Source organism: Cimex lectularius, unplaced genomic scaffold, assembly GCF_000648675.2.
Source record: "Cimex lectularius strain Harlan isolate CLEC.00 unplaced genomic scaffold, Clec_2.1 scaffold76, whole genome shotgun sequence".
NCBI lineage: Eukaryota > Metazoa > Arthropoda > Insecta > Hemiptera > Cimicidae > Cimex > Cimex lectularius.
The window spans coordinates 314823-338429 of record NW_019392636.1 but is presented as its reverse complement, the minus strand read 5'-3'; the positions used below and the strand labels follow the sequence as shown (position 1 = coordinate 338429).

Sequence of the window (23607 nt, the reverse complement as noted above, 5' to 3'; positions counted from 1 at the left end):
TTTAGGCTTTCTTGCCATGGAGATGGTATTTTGATTTTAAATTAAACCATTGAAACAAAAAATATAAGTGAATGTAACACTACCGCAAGTGAACATTGACTTTCTTTTGTATTGTTGCATACACATTTTTTTCTTTTTTGTTGTTCACTTTATGTATGTTTTGCATTGATGATACATATATCTCCAATGTGCCAAACGTACTACTTTCAAAAAATCTCCATCTTGTATGTTATACAGTCACATTACAGCAATACTGCGTTTACTTTATAAGATAAATTCTATTGATATTAAGATAGTTTATTTTTATTATTTTCATGAACACTAAAGTGTAGCTTTGTTAAAAATAAAAAATAAATAAGTATGATAAGCGGTAATTTATAAACTAATATATTATTACAAATTATTAAAAAAAATATATATAAAAAAAAAGCAATGCCAAACGTTTTTCACTTTGTTGGCTATTAGTTTTCATTGTGGATTCTTCACATACAATAAAAAAATAATATTGTAACAGTCAAAACATATGGTCACTCAAGTTTAAAGTAAAATAAAAAAAAATATTTAAAAAGCAATCTAAATTAACTCTTGCCCAACGTTTTCCCAACATATGTGCCGCCCTTTTTACGCTTAAGCCAACAAATTTACAGTTTCTTCCTCCAACAGAACAGAATTCCTTCAAGTCGAAACCGAACAAAACATTTTGTCTTTAGGTATTTTCACACACATGCTTTAATAATGGTGAGTCTGAAAAAATAATTAAGAAAAGGATTTACTTAACAATTTCTTTGCGATAGATAAAAACAAATAATTAAAAATAGGCAACTGTATCGACGTTAAAGGTGAGTCTTTTTTTACGAATTTTGAACAGTTTTATTGTGTTTCGGCCCGGCTCTCGTTGCCGCCGTACGTTTAGCCGCACGGCTATTTTATACGGTCAAGCCAGTTTCCCTCGCCGATTTTTCTTTTATAATACGTTTTTTGTTTTTCTCGACGAATTGGTTAGAATCGTCGATGTTGTAATTTTTCTTTTACGATTCGAATTTTTGTGCGAAAATTACATGCTGAAAGTTTTCCAGCGCTGCACGTAGCTCGAAATTCGTTTCGTTTATCCATAGGAACGTAAAAAAGATCGTCGTACTTCAGATGCCGGTAGCCGGGACGTGGTCGCGGAGGATCTTGTCAGCATTGGACTTTGGTGACTTGTGAGGATAAAAAAAGGCTTTGACATTTTTTTTTGTTTTTTTTTCTGAGGAAGGGGCTTACGAAGTGAAATTGAAGAGGGTAAAAAGTAGAAATGCGCTCGGTTATTTTCGATCGGAAATAAATCGGAGGGTTGTCGGGGTGGTGAAAATCGTCGGCCGTGGCCGTAAAATCGGCGGATCCGCGAGAGGGCTCGGCGGCCGTGCTGTCGAGTTGCGCCGTCAGCCTCGCGCATCGTCGTCAAAACATTCAACCAACTCCGCAGAAGCCATTTTGTTTATTTTCGAGGGTTCCCTTTCGAAGTGCAGAGGGAGGAAATTCATGATCGCACGATTTTGACACTTCGTAAATATTTTATATTATTTGTGTCATATATGGTCGGGTCGTTTCCCCTGGTAACAGGGGGTGAAGAAATCTGCAGACATTGGGCGAATTTCAAGTAAACCCGTCAAACTTACCGTGTCGGGTAAAAACTACTGTGTACGTGGGACTTTAAAGAAATCAAAACATTATATGTCAGTCGCGGACGAAACGATGAACCACGTCGATAAAACTCTCAAGAAAAGGCAGATGTTGGAAGACGTCGAAGAGATGGACACTCAAGAAGGTAGGTGGGAACGAGAAAAGAGGCGAAACTCGGCACCGAGGAGAGTTGACGGAAAACGCGTCCGCGGCATCCTCGCGAGCACGTTGCCAGCCGCCGGCAACTTTCCACCATTTCGTCAATGCACCCAGTCCGAGATTCGGCCCCTTTTCACCGGAATCGAGCACGAGGGAGGTTTTAGGACGTGAACCGACTCGTCGAAAATAAGGAAATCCGCCTTTCCGTAACGTTTATCCTCAACCTCAAAACCATCCGTAAATTTTTTCCCCTTAAGTTTGATTTCCTTATATATAAAAAACAAAAGGAAAATAAAAAACGAGTTCGATCCGGAAATTGTATTTCAAACGGTCGATATAACAGCACCGAACTTTTTCCTTTTTTAAACTTATCCCGTTTCAATTTAGTATTTAGCATTTGCCGTGTCTCTTCCGTGCGAAATTCTATTTTTAATCTGAGTATGACTAGTGGAAACTAAGGATCCGGCGAGGACTACCTTCCGAAAATTGAGGTTAGACCTTGTCGGGATGTGAATATCCGCCTGTTCACGCGACCGGGTTTTATTGTCGAACCCAGTTCTCGAGACTTTATACGATTTTTCGAAACCGCGGCGTACAGATGAAAAGCTCGACGCGAATCTAAAACTTGCTTAACTCTTTCCACCCGAACTTTCTTCAAACGTAGTTTCAAAAAAAAAAATGTCCAATTTCTTGAAATCTTTTCCAGTTTTATTTTGAAAACTAATCTTTACAGATAAGAGAAGCACGACAGATCGTTGTTAGTATCTTATTTTATTATTGGATAACATAACAAGAAACACCACATTTTGCCATATTTTTATCATTAATTTGTGAATTTTTACAGCTCTGAGTCATCACGTCGAATCTTAAAAGTCCAATTAATTTTCGACACATTGTACATTTCAAATAACCACAAATATTACTCCCAATTTTTCTACAATTTTGGACTGTCTTCATCAATTTTTTGCCACCTTCAGTAGTGGGTTTGTGCTTTGATCCATGAACATTAACAGAGAAGGCATAAAACAGCTCTAGTTTGTACATTTCAATAATCACAAATATTCCCCCCAGTTTTTCTATAATTTTGGACTGTCTTCATCTATTTTTTGCCACCTTCAGTAGTGGGTTTGTGTTTTGATCCATGAACATTAACAGAGAAGGCATAAAACAGCTCTAGTTTCTCAAACCAAAACAGTTATAGTCAGATCAAATGATCTGAAACAACCAGACTACAAGTCACCCCATAGACCTCAAATTAAAAATTGTCTCAGCTTTCTGTTTTACAGTTATAGTTATATCTAATTGGTGGTATATTTTCTTGATATTGCACTAACTTAATTCTGTAAATTTTAGCTAATGTTCTTCATTTGTTAGCTTTTTGTCAGTTGTAGCTTGTTTCTGATCTTTGGTCTGATGTTTGCTGTTTTCGTTGTCAGATGCATTCTGTACTTTTCCATTGTTGTTTTTCATATTGAACACTTAAATGCACTACTACAGAGGCTGAAACACATTCGACAGACTGAAATCATCAGAAATGGCCGAGCTAGTGTCACCCCAGTCAGCTTTAGTGCCAAGGATGACATTCTCACCCCGCAGACCTACAAATTCTCAATTTTCGTTTAGCTTCTATCATGTGACATTGTATTCCAGAAGTACGTTTCGTTTTGCCCTGTTGAAATTAATTTTGTTAGTTGATTTAATACTTATCTTTTCATTATATTGCATCAAACTAATCAAATATAGGTAATAAATTTTTAAAAGGTTGATTAAATTGAGCAAGTTTACTCATTACTAGCCGGCATATTTACTAGCTGCTAGTAACACGTGTAATCATATTCACTAGTTGACTAGCAGGTTGACTCGCTGACTGCTGGCAAGTGGATTTGTTATTTAAGCTAGCTTTGTGCCAACATAATTACTAGTGAACTAGCTGCAAGTATCCTGCTGGTACCACAGCACTTTACTTGCTTTTTTCAATGTTGTGTAGTTCTTGTCTTTAGACATCTTTAATTGATTTGATTTTTAGCCTTCAATTGCTTCACATCCATTTCCCCAGTTTTCATTATCAAAATGTTGGAAGGTTTCATCTTTTAATTTTGTGTTGGAAAAATCTTTGTCGCTTATATTCCATAACACAGAGTAGTGTTGGTAGGCGTTAAGAAATTCTACACTTTTATTTATCTTCAGTTTCAGTTTTAAATGCCAATACACTCAGAAAAGTTCAGCAAATGAAAGGAAAAACAACAACGTGGTTTAAACTCGCTAGCTAGTTGGCTACTTAGTTTGTGTGCATCATCTTTATCGCACAAGCTGACTCTCCTTATAGTAGCTAGTAAATCTGCTCAATGTAATCCGAGCCTTTAGACATATTCTAATTGAAAAGATGTCTAAGACTATTTAATGTCAATGTTCTTGACAAGAAATACCAAAAACTGAAGCACTCTACCTCTTCGTGCGACATAATTTGGAAGAACATTCCAGTTTTGCCCTGTTTGTATTAGTTTTTAGTTGAATTTCCCCATATATATTTTTGTGTGGTGATTAGTGACCGTTCATTGATATTTATTTTAGAAATCGTGAGATGCGGTCTGATGTGATGTAGGTTTCAGAAAAACATTTTCTTTATCGTGCTGTTTCGATCTTTATTGAGATCATCTTCAGGGCCTGGGATTTACAAACATTGTTTACATATAATAATTACATTTTGGATGTGGAAAAGTGAATTTATGCAATGCAAAATATATTTTTTATATATTCAATCAAAGTATTTCTACTCACTCAACGTGTTTTTCTTCTGTGTAATTGTGCTATTCTTGCGTGTCGTGTCGAGAGTGCCTGTGAGATTTTGCTATTTTGAATTTATATACGTTGGATTTTGAAGGGGTGGGGAAGGATGTTGGTAAGAAAAGACATTTTTGTATAAGGCGTCAGCTTCTTTGAGGTGAAAATTATGCCTTATACAAAAATGTATTTTCTATACTGAAATCCTTCCCCACCCCTTCAAAATCCAACGTATATAAACTCAAAATAGCAAAATCTCACTGGCACTCTCGACACGACACGCAAGAATGTCACAATTACACAGAAGAAAAACACTTTGAGTGAGTAGAAATACTTTGATTGAATATATAAAAAATATATTTTGCGTAGAGATTAGTGACCGTTAATTGATAGTTATTCTGATATCGTGAGATGCGGTCGGGTGTGATGTAGGTTTCAGAAAAACATTTTCTTTATCGTGCCAACGTTTCGATCTTTTATTGAGATCATCTTCAGGGCTCAAAGTGTTTGTCTTCTGTGTAATTGACTCTCAACACGACACGCAAGGATGGCAGAATTACACAGAAGACAAACACTTTGAGTCCTGAAGATGATCTCAATAAAGATTGAAACGTTGGCATGAAAAAGAAAATGTTTTTCTGAAACCTACATCACACCGGACCCACCTGCATCTCACGATTTCTAAATAAACATATATATTTTCTTTAAATTGCCTCAAATAACAAAATTCCGTTAGCTTCATGTCGTTTGGTTTGATTGTACGTGTGCTTGTTTGCTGTATTGTCTGTCAGATCTATTCAGGCCTTTTCCCATTTTTGTCTTTGTACCCAAATAAAACATCACCCAAATCCACCACTGCAGATGCTGTAATACGTTCATAGACAAATGAGCAAGGATAGACAGTGAAGTCATCATAAACAGCTGAGCTACAATATTTACCTTAATGCCTAAAAAATTTAAGTTTTTATTTAGTTTTCCAGTTTCTTTTGTGTGACATTGTGATCTGGAAGCACATGCAGTTTTGCCTCATTGAAATTAGTTTTTAGTATAATTTATCTATCATATTTTATTTCATTGCACCAAGTAGTGAAATTCTAAAGTTCCAGCTATTGTCCTCCAAAAAGTTTATTTATTTTGAAATATGCTATTTATTCCTTGTAGTGTGGTTGTTTCCGATCATGGGTAGCTTGTTTGCTGTATTGTTTGTCACATGCATTCTGGCCTTTTGCCATCTTCGACTTGCAAGACCAAAATGTAAACTGGACCCAATTAAAACAAAAAAACATCCAGCACTGCATATGCAGAAACACATGCGACAGATTGGCGTGGTATGGATATATAGATGGAAATTATCAGAAATTACTGAGCTGCTCTGCTACCTAAAAAATTTCAATTTTCATTTAGTTTCCCATTTTCTATTATGTGACATGAGTATTCTGGAAGTAAATCCTGTTTTGCCTAGTTTAAATTAGTTTTTAGTTTAATTACCCAGCTATTTTTTGTTTATAACACCAAACTAAGTTAGGATATAGCTAATATCCCCCCCCCCAACAGTGGACTAACAACACGTGATATTTTATTTGCGTTTAAACGAAAATACTCATTGTATCTGTTATTTTTGAATGGGGGAGTCATTTTAAATTAATTTTGTTGAAATTAGTTTTTTGTATAATTTCCCACCCAACATTTTCTTTAAATTGCACCAAATAGCCAAATTCTGTTATAAGCTCTAGCTATTATTCTCCCAAAGACAAAAAAATTATTTGGAAGTATACTAATTGTTCTTTATAGCTTAGTCTGATTGTAGGTCTACTTACTCGCTGTATTTTTTATCAGGTGATTCTGGCTTTTTGCCTTCTTCACTAGACCTAAGCCGCAAGGATAGGTAGACTGAAATCTTCATAAATGGCCAAGCTACAGTCTCACGATGCAAACTAAAAATATTGTAGAAAATTCTGTTTTGCCTTGTTGAAATTACTTTTTGGCTGAATTTACTGTCCATATTTTATTTAAATTGCACCAAATAGCTCAATTCTATTATAAGTTCTAGCTTTTATTCTCCCAAAGGCAAAAAAAAAATTTTTTTTGAATTATGATAATTATTTCTTATCGCTTGGTCCGATTGTAGGTTTGCTTGTTTGCTGTATTGTCTGTCAGATGTACTCTGGCCTTTTCCAATTTTCACTTTTCATGACAAACATTTAACCCAAATAAAACAAAAATTACACAAATCTACCATTGTAGATGCTGATACACATTAGATAAAGTTAATTTTTAAAAAGGATCTTTTATCAGATGCCATTGGTTAAATGATTGAAAACTAAAATGCAGGACTTAGGTTATATTATCAGTAATGAACGAACTAATTATTTTAGACTCATGCTAAATAGACATTATTTGTTGAAAATCGCATTTTTCATTTGTAGTCATTATTTTGAATACCTAAAAACAGAAACAGCTTGATCATTCTGGTTTGTCTGTTCTTTTTGGTGTATTTTGGATACATTTCAACATTTTACCAATTTAATTGTGTTATTTTGTCAAAGTTAAACAGAAGATATATGAGCCAATGATCATGGTGCTATCTTTGTTGTTTTGGTGTGACTTTGTGCCATCTTCTCTTTGTAGATGGTCACAGATCTAAGTACAATTCCTCACACCAATATTTTCTTTAAAATGCCCTAAATGACGAAATTGTAAAGTTCTAGCTAATAAACTCCCAATTTATCTGAAAATGCATTATTTGTGTCTTGTAGCTTGGTTTTTTCCGATCATTCATCTTCTTTTTTGTTGTATCGTTTGTCAGATGTATTCTGGCCTTTTGCCATCTTCGCTTTTCATGACGAACATATAATATAAACCACGCACAAGAAAACCATCAGACAAATCCAACACTGCAAATGGAATCGATGAAGATTATAATATTGTATAATATATAATACATAATAATATATTTTTGTAGAAACTTTTACCAGATAACATGGTCAAATGATTGCTCTAAAAAAAAAAAAAAAAATTTTTTTATTATATCCTCAGAAATAAACTAATTCTAAATCGTTATAGACTAACCTTAGATATTTTTGCTGAAAATCATATCCACAGTTTCAATATCTTAAAACACCAATAGCTTGATCATTCTGATCTGCCTGTTCTTTTTGGTGTCTTGTCACTATTCAGCATTCTGCAACTTAATTGTCTTATTTTTTCAAATTGAACATACAAGTGAAATGCTTAATCAGAAAGCTGAAAATATGTAGAAAGTAATTTCTTTTTGAGGTCACCAGGGTGATGAACTGTAGCCCAGACATCTCTGATCATGATGATGTAACTGTACTTGCTGTTCTGACAGACACATTATCGCTTTTTGTGCTATATTATTTTTGTATATGGTCAGGTATCTAAGAAGAAACCCACTACTGAAGATTTTTTAGGGATGGCACTACTGAAGATGGCAAAAAAAATCGACAGACAATAGTCAGAAATTACCTCATTTCATTCTTAATCTGCAGACCTAAAAATCTCAGTTTTCATATAATTTCTCAGTTCCCATCATGTGACATTGTAATCTGAATCTTTTTGCCTTGTTCAAATATTTCTTAGTTGAATTTTCCACCTATATTTTATATTTATAATGTCCCCCCAAAAGAACATTTATTTGAAAATATGCTATTTGTTCTATGTAGCTGGTCCGATTATAGGTCTTCTTGTTTTGCTATATCAGTCTGTTAGATGAATTCTGGTCTTTTCTCATCTTCGCCTTTCACAAGAAAATATAAATCGGACCCAAATAAAACATAGAATCACATACCACTGCAGATGCTGAAACGTATTAAAATAAGATTTAAAAGAATCTTTCATCAGATTACATTGGTTAAATGATTGAAAACTACAAATACAGGATTTGATTATATTCTTAATAATAAAATTAATCCTTAACCATTATAGATGCCCCTAAATAGACATTTTCTGAAAATCATATTTTTCATTGGTACGCACAACTTTAATATTCTAAAACACCGATAGCTTGATTGTTCTGTCTGTTATTATTTTTGATATCTGTCAGATATATTTTAGCATTTCATTAACTTGGTGTAATTTTTTCGACATTGAACTAAAGTCTCAACGACTGATCATAGAGAAATACCGAATCATGCCTGGCAGACAATCTTTTGATTTGATAGACTGAAGTAGCAAGAATAGGTAGTCTGAATTCATCAGAAAAGCATCCGATCTGCATAAAAATTCTCAATTTTCATTTAGTTTCTCACTTCACATCTTGGGACTTTCTATTTTTGAGAAGTACATTCTGTTCTGCCTTGATGCAATTGGTTTATAGTTGAATTTAGCATCAATAATTTTTTTAAAATAAATCTTAGACATATTCTAATTGGAAAGGTGCTAGTTGATATTTGTCTAAATGAAAATTCTCACTGCAGCAGACATTTTTGAACAGAGGAATGGTATGTCACTCTGTTGTTGACAAGAAAATACCAAAAAAACAAACATTGTACCTCAACATGTGGCAAAATAATTTGGAAGAAGATTTCATTTTTGTCCCATACAGAATCTAACTAAGCAAATAAATTATTATTTGGAGATAGTGAGATGTGGTCTGGTGTGAATGAGCTAATAAAACTAATAAACTCCTAAGATATATTCCAATTAGAAATATGCTGTTTGTTCCATGTAGCTTGGTTTCTGATTGTTGGTCTGCTTGTTTACTGTATAGACACAAAGGCACCTTGCCTTCCATGATGAACAAATGAAGTCCAAATAAAACAAAAAATCACACAAATCCATTGCTACAGATGTGGAAACAATACTGCAAACTGAAATAATCAGAAATGACCAAGCTACTGTTTCGCCTTGTTGAATAGCTTATAATTTCATTGGAAATATGCTGTTTGATCCATATCTAAACAGAATCATTTCATCATATATTACTCAATTCGTGACAAGAAAATATCAACAATGGTATACTCAATTATAGAATTGATACTCACCATCAAAACTTTTTTTTATTAATTAATACTATCCATACCTTAAATGAATTAACCAAGAATTTATTGAAAAACTTGGTTTAAACAAACTAATTCAGTTTAAATACATTAAACATTTATTTATTTTAATTTCTTTTTATTTATCCCGTTGATGTGGTACATTGCTTGAAAAAAATTATAATAGTACGATTGTTTTACTGATTAAAAATATATTTTCCTTCAAGTAAATGCATTTCTTGCCTTAAATAGGAAAAGTGGGGGCGTTGACGGTTTAGGGTTTAGGCGTTGAGATGGCGCTCATCCAAGTAAGGTAAAGGTCCTGTGTTCGAATCCAGCGGCCCTGCATTTACATCTGATTTTTCAAATGATGTGAAATTTTTATTTATTTACAATGACAATCATACATATTATTAACAATAAACCTTTATTTGTATAGAATATCAAAAGTAAAATGAAAAAATCTTTTGTTACGGAAAAAAAACTCTTCCTGCACAAAATCAGCTTTAGTTGAGCCTTCTGTTATTATTCTATTTGTTACAGAAAAAGTACAGGACCTGAGATTGATATTGTTTTCCTAAAATATTAACATTTTAGAAGAAAAAAAAATTGAAATTTGGGATAGAAACTTTTATCAGATTAAATGGTTTTGAAACTAATCACCTCAATTGAAAACTATAAATATAACGGACTGCAGTAGCCGAGTGGTTAGCGTGAGAGACTCTCGGCTCATAGACGCCGCGGTCGTTGGTTCGATTCCCACCGTCGCCTCTGGCCCTTTTTTCACGATAACCCCCCCCCCCCCAAAAAAAAAAAAAAAAAAAAATATGAACACAGAATTCGTCAACATGGTTAATATGCATAGATCATAAGGCCAAATAAAAAAAAATAATACATTATGTCGATTATGTTTGTAGTAACAAAATAACCGTTATAGAAACACACACCTTAAATGGATATAATTTACTGAAAATCATATTTTGTATTCATAGGTGACAGTGTTAACACAAAAACACCAACAACTTGATCATTCTGGTATGCCTGTTCTTTTTTATGTCTGTCAGACAAATTGCAACATTTTGCCAACTTAATCAGGCTAAAGGTTCATTGCCCTGTAGACTTAAAAATAAGATTGTACCGTATGTTTGTACTGTTTGCTCCTTATCATGACATTTAGCTTGATTTTTTTAAAGCTACATATTTTGGTTATAGTCATTGCAGATTTCCAAATTGGACATATAAACTTGTTAATAATTGCCTTTTGCGAGTACAGAAATAATTTTGAATATTTTTTTTATCGACTTCTATTCATTTTACGTGTTAAATCAGAGTTGTATGAATTTTATGTCTTGCCCTTTTCGTACTAATATGGTTATTTTTCTAGGTGAGGCTATGGAGACACTCGTAGACAGTGGTGGAGGTGATGCAACTGATAACAGAACGATAAACGGCGAAATGCAGGACCAAATACTAACAACGGACACTGAGATGGAGGAAGGTCGGTTGACCATCAAAAATATTGAGTATTTGGGTCCAGAAGCCGATTACTTAGAGGAGAGTTGTGTTTTAGACGACGCCAGGTCTCAGGCAACCTTTCGACATACAGTTCATAACTTAAGTAAGCTTAAAGATTCCCAGTTGTCTGCACCATGTATAGTGCGGAATCTACCGTGGAAGATCATGGTCATGCCGAGGATTTCACCGACACAAGATAGACAACAGACAAAAAGTCTTGGATTCTTTCTCCAGGTAATTTCGCCAAATTCCGTATATATTTTAAACAATTTTTGTATTATTAATGTACAATTTTTTGAAAGTTTAATGCTTGATCTCTTCCCAGTCGTCTTATGCTTGCTTCATTGTGTTTATGTTTTTCTTATTTGGACTATTAATTTTTATTTTGTTTGATCTGTTATTTTTTCATTTGTTGTAATTGCATTTATGTGCATTGTAAAAAAAAATGCGTTCAATTTCCACTTATAAATTTAAAGCCCATTGTTAAATATTGAATTTAAATTAGTAAAAGTATGCATAAGAACCTTTCTCAAGTTTTTAATAAGGTATAAGGGAATTAATTTTTTATGAAATACAGTATAGTACATAGTTTCATAATTAAGTCCTCATTGATTTTTTTCACATCCGCTGTTACGTTACCAGCTTTTCAAAGGTCTAATGGAGAGTTTCTGTATTGTTTGTGTCCAAAGATCACACACGAACAAGTAAAACATTGTGTGAGAGATGTAATTCACTTTTGATAGATATTGTGACAGGAATGGGCCTTAGAAAACCCTTGAAGTGGCACTGCACACAATGACACACAGAACTTTCTTGGAATTCTATAAGTATCTATGAAATGTCAGGGATTTTAATGACTTTAAGATGGTGGTAAGAGTTTATTTATTTATTTTTATTTGGCAATCCGAGAAATACCCATTCTCTGTCCTTTTTTTGTTAAATTATTTTAATTTATTTTGTAAAGGAGAAAAAGTAACATGCAAAATCAGTAATCAGTAAATTTCAAACCAATGTATAAAGTATAATCTTAGTCTATTATATAAGAACTTAATTCTTGTTATAAAATTTACATGTTTGGTGAATTTTTGTTGAAAGGACGTAGCGACGAAATTTAAAAAACGAAAATTAAAGAATGATATGACATTTATTAGCTGTCACCCTCAATTACTCTCATCACCCTACATGATTACCCTTGCCTATTGTGCTTTGCATTTTTAAATTATTTTTTTGAAAAATATGTAAGAAACTGATAGAATTTAGTGTTTAATTTACAGTGAAATATTTAATGATTTTTAGTTGGTGGACGGTTTGAATTTATAAATCCAATATAATTGTGATTCATTAAATACTCATTGTATAAGGGTTAATTTTTGATCGAAAAAAAATTCTTTTTGTTATTTGAATAAGAAACTCAGTTACTTTTGTTTTTAAAGCCCTGTTATAAAGAAACATTTTGCATGTTATTATTATTTTTAATAATTCATAAATATTGGCATTCCTGACATTAGAGCTAAAATAATCTCTCCTCTTTGTTTTTTAGTGTAATGGTGAATCAGAAAGTACGACTTGGAGCTGCCATGCTTCGGCGGAACTTAGGTTATTGTCACAAAAGGAAGGAGGAGAGCCTTTTTTTAGAAGTAAGTTTTTTATTTGTATCCCAATCTCCCATTTTGCTTAACTCGAATGTTCCTGTTTTTGTTTTTCAGAGATTCAGCACTTATTTTATAGTAAGGAAAATGACTGGGGATTTAGTCATTTTATGAACTGGGGTGAAATATTAGATCCTGAGAAGGGATATATTAAAGACGATACAATTATTCTGGAAGTGCGTACAGCGATTGCATTACGAGTGATTTGTTTGATTAAAATTAACATTAAATAATTTATCAGGTCTCTGTCTCTGCTGATGCTCCTCATGGTGTTAGTTGGGATTCGAAAAAGCATACTGGATATGTCGGTTTGAAAAATCAAGGAGCTACTTGTTACATGAACTCCTTACTACAAACTCTTTATTTCACAAATGAGTTAAGGAAGGTTAGTATTTTTATCTTATTTTTTATTTTTATTTTTAAAGCGTATTTAAGATTTAAAAGTTCATTTTGAATTCTAGGCAGTGTATAAAATGCCCACTGAAAGTGACGACTCTAGTAAAAGTGTTGCTCTAGCTCTTCAGAGGGTTTTTCATGAACTTCAATTTTGTGATAAGCCTGTGGGGACAAAGAAATTAACTAAGTCATTCGGTTGGGAAACGTTAGACTCGTTTATGCAACACGATGTGCAAGAGTTTCTTAGGGTGGTGAGTATTCTCATGAGAAGTCATGCTTTTCTGTTTATTTATTTTATTTTATAATTTCGTTCCAGCTTCTTGATAAGCTTGAAAGTAAAATGAAGGGCACTTGTGTGGAAGGAACGGTACCAAAGCTTTTTGAAGGAAAGATGGTGGTATGTTATTAAAAAAAAATTTAAAAATCTTTCATTTATTTCACTTGTTAATCTATTTTATCGGATATTTTTAGTCTTTCATCAAATGCAAAAATATAGAATACAAATCACAGAGGACAGAAACTTTTTATGATATCCAATTAAATATTAAGGGGAAGAAAAATAGTAAGTAAGAAATAATTTTTATACATACACATACATTTCTCACAATCTTTCCTTTGATTTGACAAGGTAAAAACCTTGTTAAACATACATACACATTACATAAAAGTAAATTTTTTGATTTGGTAATGATTCGAATTTTAATTTCAGTTAAGGAGTCTTTTAAAGACTACGTTACACCTGAAGTTCTGGAAGGCGATAATAAGTACGATGCGGGTGAACACGGCCTGCAAGATGCTGAAAAGGGAGTTATTTTTTCAAAGTTTCCTCCTGTTTTACATTTACACCTCATGCGCTTCCAGTATGATCCCATAACAGATTGTTCTGTGAAATTCAACGATAGGTAAATAGTTATTAACTTGGCTTTCAGTTTTTATCAGTAGGGTTTTAATTATTGAAACTACCATGTGTAAATTAATTCTCTTTGTATACATTCAATTTATTATACACAGTTTTTTGAAATGAAAAATTGTGTCGGGCAAGATTCAAACCCATTTCGGATAAATACTCCAATGCTCTAACACTTATGCTGCTCGTCCATTGGAACCGAACTAGGATGGCCGTTCAACAGCCGAACTATTTACCAAATAGACAACCGGCAATATGGCCGAACGCTGTCGTCCACTGAAGCTGATTTTCATCAGTTCATGAAATAGCCCAAATGGTTGTAGAAGACTTTTTACTGCTCAAAAATTCTTAGTTTACCTACAAATGGAGGGAAAGAAATAAACAAAAATATTGGAAGTTCCATTTATAAAGCTATCCTCGACCACAGATTACGCTGGACATCTCTCCAATGATAGAGCAGATCTCGCATGTCCCAAAGAGCCTGATTCTCGTCAACAGTACTTGTCAATTTTTCGCAATCCATCGAAATGAAAACGCAACGAAAAGATAAACAAAAAGTAAAGAACGCCGTTAAACAATGGTGAGCGTTTGATGTCACATGGTTGACAGCTGAATTCGAAGTAACATTTCGGCCTAATAGAACGGGAAAATCCAACTTTATTTGAATCGGAAAGTGCTTCAGCCGTGCACGGCCCAACACGACCAAGCGAATTGGTTCTAATGGACACGTGCTCATTCATTTCTTCGCTTTTGGATCAAGTTCGGCCGAAAACGGTTCCAGTGGACGGAAGCTACTGTGACCCCACAAACTTCTCATTTCGATTTTCCATTTAATCCTGCTACAAAGGGAAAATTTATATGTTATATAAGTTCATGCTGTACAATATAAATAAAAATTAAATCATTAATGTTTTTATTTTTTGTAGGTTTGAGTTTACTGAAAAAGTGGATTTGACTGAATATCTTCAGTCAGAGGAGGAGACAAGTGCTATTTATACATTACATGCTGTTTTAGTTCATAGTGGTGATAATCATGGAGGTCATTATGTGGTATTTATAAATCCCAATGGTGATGGAAAGGTACATAAAACATCTATAAAAAAAAATTACGTCATAATAATAAGGTCGATTAATTGTATCGTTTTTACGTTCCAGTGGTGTAAATTTGATGATGATGTGGTTTCAAAGTGTACAAAGCAAGAAGCAATAGAGAATAATTACGGGGGCCATGATGATGATCTTAACATGACTGTGAAACATTGTACTAATGCTTATATGCTTGTATATATTAGAGATTCAGAGTTAGCGAATGTCCTGCAAGAAGTAACAAAGGATGATATCCCCCAAGAGGTACGTTTTGTTTTCTACTCATATTTTATCTGCATGACTTTCTAATTAATAGATCAGTCCGCATCTAATATTTATTTTAAACATCCCTAAAACAATGGGGTTTTTTTCACACTCGTTTCAAAATTTATACCTGTTTCCTCACACATGAGTAAATGAAATTAAAATTATGGCCTTCATATCCACTTTATTGTTGAAATAAATATTAGAATGTGGATGCCAACTGATTGAAGCCCTGTTGTTTTAGGTCCTAAAAAAGCTGCAAAACTGAATTTTTATACTGGTTCCTAACCCTTCTCAAGAAGTTCCACATCCTTGATCTTCCTACACAAATAAATCCTATTCAAGCTTTGTGTCCGACTTTTTAATTTTACCTATATGTAATGTAGAGTAAGCATGCTCATATATTATTTGTTTTGTCTTTGAGAAAACATCATTCGACACAGTTTATTTTCTTCCTTTGTTTACAATTTTACAATTAAAATTTCTTACTACATTACTAAAACTTAATTAAACAATATAGTATTTGATTTTATATTATATTTAAATGTTTCTTATTAGTTTCTCTAATTATGACTAATAGTTTATGGAAGATAATGACACTATTGTTACGAAAAAAAAAAAAAAAACGGATTGAGAAAAAGATTACAAATGATCTACTTTTTAAATTTCAAATTTTGCATTTCTTCAATAGTTTTCTTTATTTTCTGTGTTTACTAATTAAATATGTACTAATTTACTAATTCCAGAAATTTTATATCTGATCATGCTGTATACACTGTGTGAATTATTCCCAATTTTACTGATTGTATAATTTACTGCCTTTTTCTTCTGATTGGACATTTTTCTTTTATTAACACTTCAAATGGATTATTTCTTGATTATAATTTTTTATGTATTGGCAGTATGTAAGTAGTATTGGAGATAAATAATAGGATAAATTTTAATTTTGATTTAATTAGCTGATGTTTGTTCAGTCTTTGAAAGTTACAGAGTGACTGAAATTTGTTGATTATATAGTTGATAAGTTTTAAATTAATACATTCCTAATTAGGCATTCAACTTAAATAGAAAAAAAAGTGTGGACAAAAGGAAGAATTACTATATACGAATTTTATTATTTATTGCAATATGTGCTTTCTGTAAGGTAGTTTCAACATGATTACATTTCTCATGGTAAAAAATCCTACACAGTTATACTTGAGTTGTTAAATACAGTTTTCAATATATTATAATGGATTATTAGTATGGGAGTTTGCTCAAGTTCTCAGTGCATAATCCACAAACCAAAAATATTTGTAAAAACAAAATATTATGGTATGTAAAAAGAATACTGATTCAGTTTCATTAAGTCCATAAGGTACTTGGCCTCCTTTAAGATTATTTTCTATAAGTACTTAACCAAAATCGCTCTTATAATAAGAACTTTATATTTTAGCTTGAGGATAGACTTACAGAAGAGAAACGAGTTGAACAAATAAGGAGAAGGGAAAGAACCGAAGCGTATCTGTACATGAATGTTCAAGTTGTTTTGGAAGACAGCTTTGACGGACACCAAGGAAATGATTTGTACGATCAGGAGAGGGTCAACTATAGGGTATTCAAAATTAAAAAAGATCAGACACTTCAAGATTTCATGGAACATCTTTCTGAAACACTCGTAAGAAATAATTCCTATCTTATATAATTTTTTAATCTGAGTTTGAATTAATTTATTATTGTTACTTTTTTAAGAAATACCCAGTCGAACAGATGAGACCTTGGCCGTTAAACATAAGAACAAATAATACTATTAGACCCACCACGCTTGATATCGAATCTGAATTGCATAAAACCATAGAAGATATAGCTGAAAGGGCCTCACCTTGGAATATATTCCTGGAGATCCTTTCACCAGATGCTGGAACTAATAGCCTTCCTCCTTTTGATAAGGATGCTGATGTATTACTGTTTTTCAAAATGTATGATCCAAAGGCTAAGAAGATTTACTACTGTGGCCATCATTACATGCCCGTCGCATCTCGAGTCTGTTAGTACTTTTTTCATTGCTGTTTTCTCAAAATATTAATTTGTATTGAATGTTTGCTTTTTGTTAATTTTTCAGCTGCGTTAATACCAATATTGAATGAAAGAGCTGGTTTCCCTCCAGGCACCGAGCTTGATCTCTATGAAGAAATCAAGCCAAGTTTAGTTGAATCCATTAATAATCAAAATGAGGTTCTGGAAAAGGTAAGTTTTAGTAATAAACAAGTAAGCCTCATTATTGACTTGTCCATGAAATATGTATTGTTCTTTCTTTCTTGTTAAAGAAAAAAAGTCTGTCCATTTTCCTCTGTATTCAAAATTTAATATATATCTATTAACAAATAATCATTTTTAAAAATACTTGTGACAGACAGAAATTATTTTTGGCAAAATATTAAAATTAATAAAAACTGACAATTTTAAAAAAAAATTCTTGTTATCAATATTTGCTTTAATTTTAATTAAATAATTTAATTCAATAAAGCTTTATTTATTGCCTTTAAGGCATTTGCAAATTTGATGCTTAGGTAAATACAAAGATACTTTTTGAAGCACATGTATGAAATGAAACTCTCTTAGGTTCTTCGAAGAGTTAGACCCAATCTGATATCAAGTCCTACACAGAATTCCATGACTTTTGGCCCTCAAGAGGTATTTTAAGTTAGAAAACATAGAGTAATATCTTTAGTTAAATTTTGAAAACAATGAATGGCACACGATTACTTTTACATGATGCCAATAAATTAACAATAATAATAGTATTTAGTTATAGTTAATGTAATTGATTCTTCAAATTTATTGATTTATTTGTATTAAAATCAGACGGTGCCATTTGAACAGCTTTTGTTTATTTTGTTTCAAACTATTGATATAATTTATTGGGTTGATCAGAGGAGTAATGTTTATTATTAATTAATTAATCCATAACTGCCATTCAATCTGTTACGGCCCAAATCACAAAAGTGTACTCATCACCCTTCCAGTGAAGGCAGGAATGGTCAAAAATAATATTTAAAAACTAACACAACTAAAGAGAACGGGGCCAAAAAAAAATTTAAAAAAAAAATATATATAGATTTCCAACACAGGAGAAGATACGAAAACCAAAACTTATTGATCTCAACTTAATCTGAACCCTTGGACTACACAGAGAGTTGATTTAGTGTTCAATAAAAAAAATACATATTTTCAAATCAAGACAAATTTTTGACATATTTTCTTAACTAATTAAATTCAATTAATGACTTGGTTAACCAATGAAATAAACAAACCTAAACAGAATTATAAATTTTCACTCTGTGCCACTTAAAAGTTTAACAACAGAAACAAAAAAAATTCAAAAACTGGACTGATCTCAACTATTTAATAGCCCCGAACAGTGGGAAAATCATCCTCCTTGTGACAGCTATAAATCTCCTTTTCAGACCTATCCTTAATCCATTTTCCTGATCCAGGATGGCCACGGCTACACAATGAGGACAAATCTGGCAAAACGCCGATGTATTTGTACATCTTTAAAGCAGAAGAAAATTTTGACATTATTCACTGACCGACCCAATATCTTTGATCAAAGCTCTATTAGTTATAATGTTGTATATACTTTAGAAACAGGTTTTCTTTATTTGTTTAATTATTTATTATTATTATTCTTTCAATATATCAAAAAAAACCTTAAGTAACTTGTATAATATAATATATAAGTTGTATAACCTTAATTTTGTTTTAAATTACTTATATCTTAAGAACTTAAAACAAGTGTCAGACTAAGTAAGTTACTCTAGTAATCACTTCAATATCTGTCTATTTAATTATTATGACAATTACTTTTTTAAATTAATAACTTGAAACTTAAATTTATCTCTTAATATTAATGAAAATGATTTGAGTGTGGTTTCAGAGGCAACAAACAAATAATTAAGATGTTTATTTTAAAAAATAAATAATAAAATTGCAAAAATCTAATGCATTTTGTTTTACTTTGTCTTTAATACCACACTGCAAATTTTCATAGAAGGGCTCTGTGTAATTTGAAATGAAAAAAAAGTTGGGAATTCATTTGAGTAGGGAGATTCCTTTGTTCATTTTTATTTTCTTATGAATCATGCTGACATGTTTTCTTTTTTTACAATTTTTTATAGGTACTTGAGGAATTGATGGACGGGGATATCATCTTGTTCCAGAAAAAAGTTCAAGATGATGATATATCCGATTTACAGACCTGTAAGGATTATTTTAGGTGGGGAAAATAAAATAACGAAGTCTTCGTGCTGTCATTGGAAAAGAAATATCAAATTGGCTTATTTAAAATTGTTTTTACAGAGATCTATTTCATAGAATGGAAATTACATTTTGTGATAAAACGATCCTTAATGATCCTGGATTCACGATGGAACTCTCGGCTAGGATGAGCTATAACCAAATGGCTCAAGCAGTTGCTCAAAGGGTTCAGATTGATCCTTGTAGGCTACAGTTTTTCAAGACACACAAGTAAGTATCTTTACCTGGCCATTACAGCCGATATCGCAGATTATTTAATTAAATTTGTTTTGATCACAGTTACAAGAGCGCTCCGGGTACAGCATTAAAGTGTAATTTTGAAGGGACTCTGAAGGAACTGATGCCACACGCAACAAACCCAAAAGCAGTTCGAAAAATTTACTACCAACAATTATCCATCCCAATTAATGAGTTAGAAAATAAAAGACCATTTAAGGTTAGTAAATTGTTAAAAAAAGGTTCCAAAAAGGAAAATGATACAAATAATTGTTGTGTAGGTTGTTTGGGTCGGAGCAAGAATGAAGGAAGAAAAAGAAATAATACTCTATCCTAATAAAGGTGCAACAGTCGCCGACCTTTTGGAAGAAGCTAAGAAAACTGTTGAAATGTCTCCAGATGGATCTGGAAAACTAAGGTAACTAATTGGAACAAGAGTAAAATTAATTGGTAATTTAACTTATTATTTTTTCTAGACTTCTTGAATTGACTTGCAATAGGATCAATCCTGTAAGTCCTAAAGATGACACACCTTTAGAATCATTGGCCAATGCAGCTACAAATACACCAAAAATGTATAGGTAAAGTATATTTTCAATCGCTTAACAAAATTTTAAATTTTAACAGATTTATTTTGATCTAAAATATTTTAATTTGTCCTATAGGATAGAGGAAATCCCAAAAGATGAATTACAGTTGGCAGATGATGAGACCTTAGTTCCAGTCGCACATTTTCATAAAGACGTCTTCTCTACATTTGGAATACCTTTCTTAATTAAAGTTAAAAATGTAAATATTAACAAAATTTTATAAACAATATGTGTATACAATTTAAAAAAATAAATATATGATCTATTTTTCAGCGTGAACCATTTCCTTCTATGAAAGAGAAACTTTATAAAAAACTGTGCATTCAAGAAAAAGAGTTTGAAAAGGTAAATTTTATCCAATGTAACCTACGAATATGTTTTAATTAATTAATGTTTAATTTATTTTTCTATTTTTTAGTTTAAGTTTGCTCTAATTTGTGGAGGGAGGCCTCATTACATAAGTGATGATTCAGATTTCACTATTAAATTGAGTGAATTTACTCAAAATCAAAGTAATTCTTTTTACTTTAATATTTGGAATAATTGTTAACATTATAGATTTTTAATATGCCGGGTTTTGTTTCAGGTGGTTCTAATGTTCAGACAAGACCTTGGATTGGACTTGAGCACATCAACAAAGCCCCAAAACGAGGACGGTTCAACTACCTCGAAAAAGCAATTAAGATTTATAACTGATAGTGCATTTTTATGTCTGCCTCAACACTCGTGAGGATCCAGTTGTTATTGAATGTGTATATATATAGAGAGAAATCTTATATGTGTATATATACATATTTCATCGGAATTTAAATATGATGAACACGATTATACATATTTTATTTAATATTAAGGAATTCCTTCGCCTCGCAATTAAATAAATTCTTTTATTGAGGTGCCTAAGAATTCTTAAAGGACCTGGTCTCTGTTGGGCTTAAACCCACTTTTATTGAAATTTTCAAAATGCTGTTAATCGAGAGGGAAAAAGAAAAAGAAAAAAACCCACAACAGATCCCTTTTGTCAGTTCATTTGGTTAAAATTTATTGTTCTCAATCTTAACAATTGTAATAAAGACATTATGTCTGCCCAACTGAATGAATTTAATCATTGTTGCACAGAAGTGAAGTGTATTTGTTCATGTTGGACTCCGAATATAAAAAGGTTCAGTTAAGATCTGTGAAAGGGAAATCCAACTGTTGATATTTATTAATCACAACAAAGTCAGTGATAAGAAAAAATGAAATGTGAAGGATTTTGTCATTAAAATAATTCGACAATTTCATCTCTAATCGTGATATATTATCCAATATTTTGTAAGTGCTCGGCATTCAGAAATCTTTATGTATTTATTTATGTATTAAGCTATTCATGAGGCACAGGCTGTCATTAAATAAAATACGGGAATGTCAAATTTTGATAAATATTAACGTTATATTTTATATTAGTTTCAGATATTAATAAATGGTTTATAAGAGTGATTATTGAGCCGTATTTTGACAAAATTAATACATTAGTGCTGCATTAACAAAAATTGGGGTTGTGCGTAGTTATTTGCTTTCGTTAAATCCATTTTTACAGGTGAACTCGTGACAATTCTGTTTGTAAAAAAAAAGATTATTGTATATTTTATTGTCAATTTTTATCAAATTAAATTAAATTGATTCTCTAATTACTTTCATTTATTACCAAACATGATTTGTTACTGTTTTATCTCGTGCTCGGCCGTTTTTTTGAAATGTTTATGGTATGTATGCCATCCATCAAGATTTTAATGACGCAGACATTTAAAATATAAGTAAACCGTACTAGGGCATTCTAAGAATGTTAGTTCTATTTTTATACATGTAAAAGAACTTTTGATCAACACACTTTTTGCAATATTTATAAAATCTCTTATTTAACAACAAAAAGGAAGTTTAAGAACGATATTGATATTGACAAAGTGAACTCTTCTTAGACTGCAATATTAATTTTAATCTAAGTAATTGATTGCCTTTTAATCATTTTTTTTACACCCTTCCCATTTTTAATTTTATAGGGCAGATTCTTTTTTGGTAATGAATAATACTGTTTTGTTGGCACTTAAGTTTGTTTATAATATATATTTGAGTATTTGTTCAATGGCATAATTTATTTTTATACCCTCATTTCCTGAAAAATCACACAGCTTTGTAAATATTGTTATTTTGTACAAATAATGTATATAAATAATTTAGTATATAATATATAAGTTAGAATTTTTATCTGTTATTCGGAGATTCTCAACATGGACATGAAAAGTTGGAGTTGTGTTTTGAAGTACATACTCATGTATCGGTTGATATTTAACATTAAAATGTTCTAAATAATTTGGTTGTTTTCAAACCATCCCACATTCATTTTCATTTCGATTTTTAATAAAACGAGATCTTATTCTTTAGAATTATTAATTTAATCTGTGAAGAGGGCGAGGTATTACATAGTAATTATTCAATTGTCATTTTACAATTCAAAATAATTGTTATTGGTTTTTAGTTTTAGAAATAAAAATGCTTTAGATTTTTGAATCTTTGAAACCTAGAATCCTTTAGAATCCTTATAGTTAAACAATAGAAGAGAATCCCAGTATGAGTTCACATTGATGAGAGCATGTACTATGTAGCATCAGTTTATTTGTAAAATTTTGATTAGAGCATAAAACTAACTACAAATAGGTAAATATTTAACAATATTAAAGAGATGAAACATTCGATGAATTAGATATTTAGACGAATTTGGCTTAAAATTTATTCTTGGATTTTTTCTTATACACCCGCAGAATGACAGGTCATTTAAGATTATATTTAATTTTTTGTATATTTTAATTAGCGAATGCTGCATAGCTTTGTTAATTTGTACTTTTAAAAATTTGTTGAGTTACATGTCATTGATCATCGAAACAACCACTAAAATTGTTTAATAAAAATACTTAACAATATGAACAGGCCAAATGAACCAACTAGCCAAAAAAGAGGCAGCCAGCCCTCTCTCATGTATCAGAACTGCAACTAGGTACGCTGGAGTGTGTGCTTAAATTGAATCTAGAAAAAAGGCTTGACAAAGAAAAACT

At 31.8% G+C, this 23607-nt stretch overlaps 1 protein-coding gene across 6 annotated transcripts; it reads left to right on the top strand.

Moving 5' to 3' along the window:
* Window positions 1-482: 482 nt before the first annotated feature.
* On the top strand, window positions 483-22867 carry LOC106669810 (ubiquitin carboxyl-terminal hydrolase 7). Of its 6 annotated transcripts, none has more exons than XM_014399558.2 (25): window positions 483-738; window positions 10984-11097; window positions 11170-11348; window positions 12655-12751; window positions 12821-12939; window positions 13005-13148; window positions 13225-13410; window positions 13476-13556; window positions 13631-13721; window positions 13869-14061; window positions 14993-15146; window positions 15222-15416; window positions 16852-17073; window positions 17148-17442; window positions 17518-17642; window positions 18018-18089; window positions 19577-19674; window positions 19758-19925; window positions 19995-20151; window positions 20213-20349; window positions 20408-20512; window positions 20597-20720; window positions 20795-20866; window positions 20940-21033; window positions 21108-22867. In XM_014399558.2, the coding sequence occupies exons 2-25, from the start codon at window positions 10992-10994 to the stop codon at window positions 21215-21217; spliced, it is 3324 nt and encodes a 1107-aa protein (XP_014255044.1). In that variant the 5' UTR covers window positions 483-738; window positions 10984-10991; the 3' UTR covers window positions 21218-22867. The 6 variants fall into 6 exon arrangements, with proteins under 6 accessions (XP_014255044.1, XP_014255041.1, XP_014255045.1 ...); XM_014399559.2 differs by lacking the exon at window positions 483-738 and adding an exon at window positions 750-839; XM_014399554.2 differs by lacking the exon at window positions 483-738 and adding an exon at window positions 1294-1807.
* The last annotated feature ends 740 nt before the right edge of the window (window positions 22868-23607 follow it).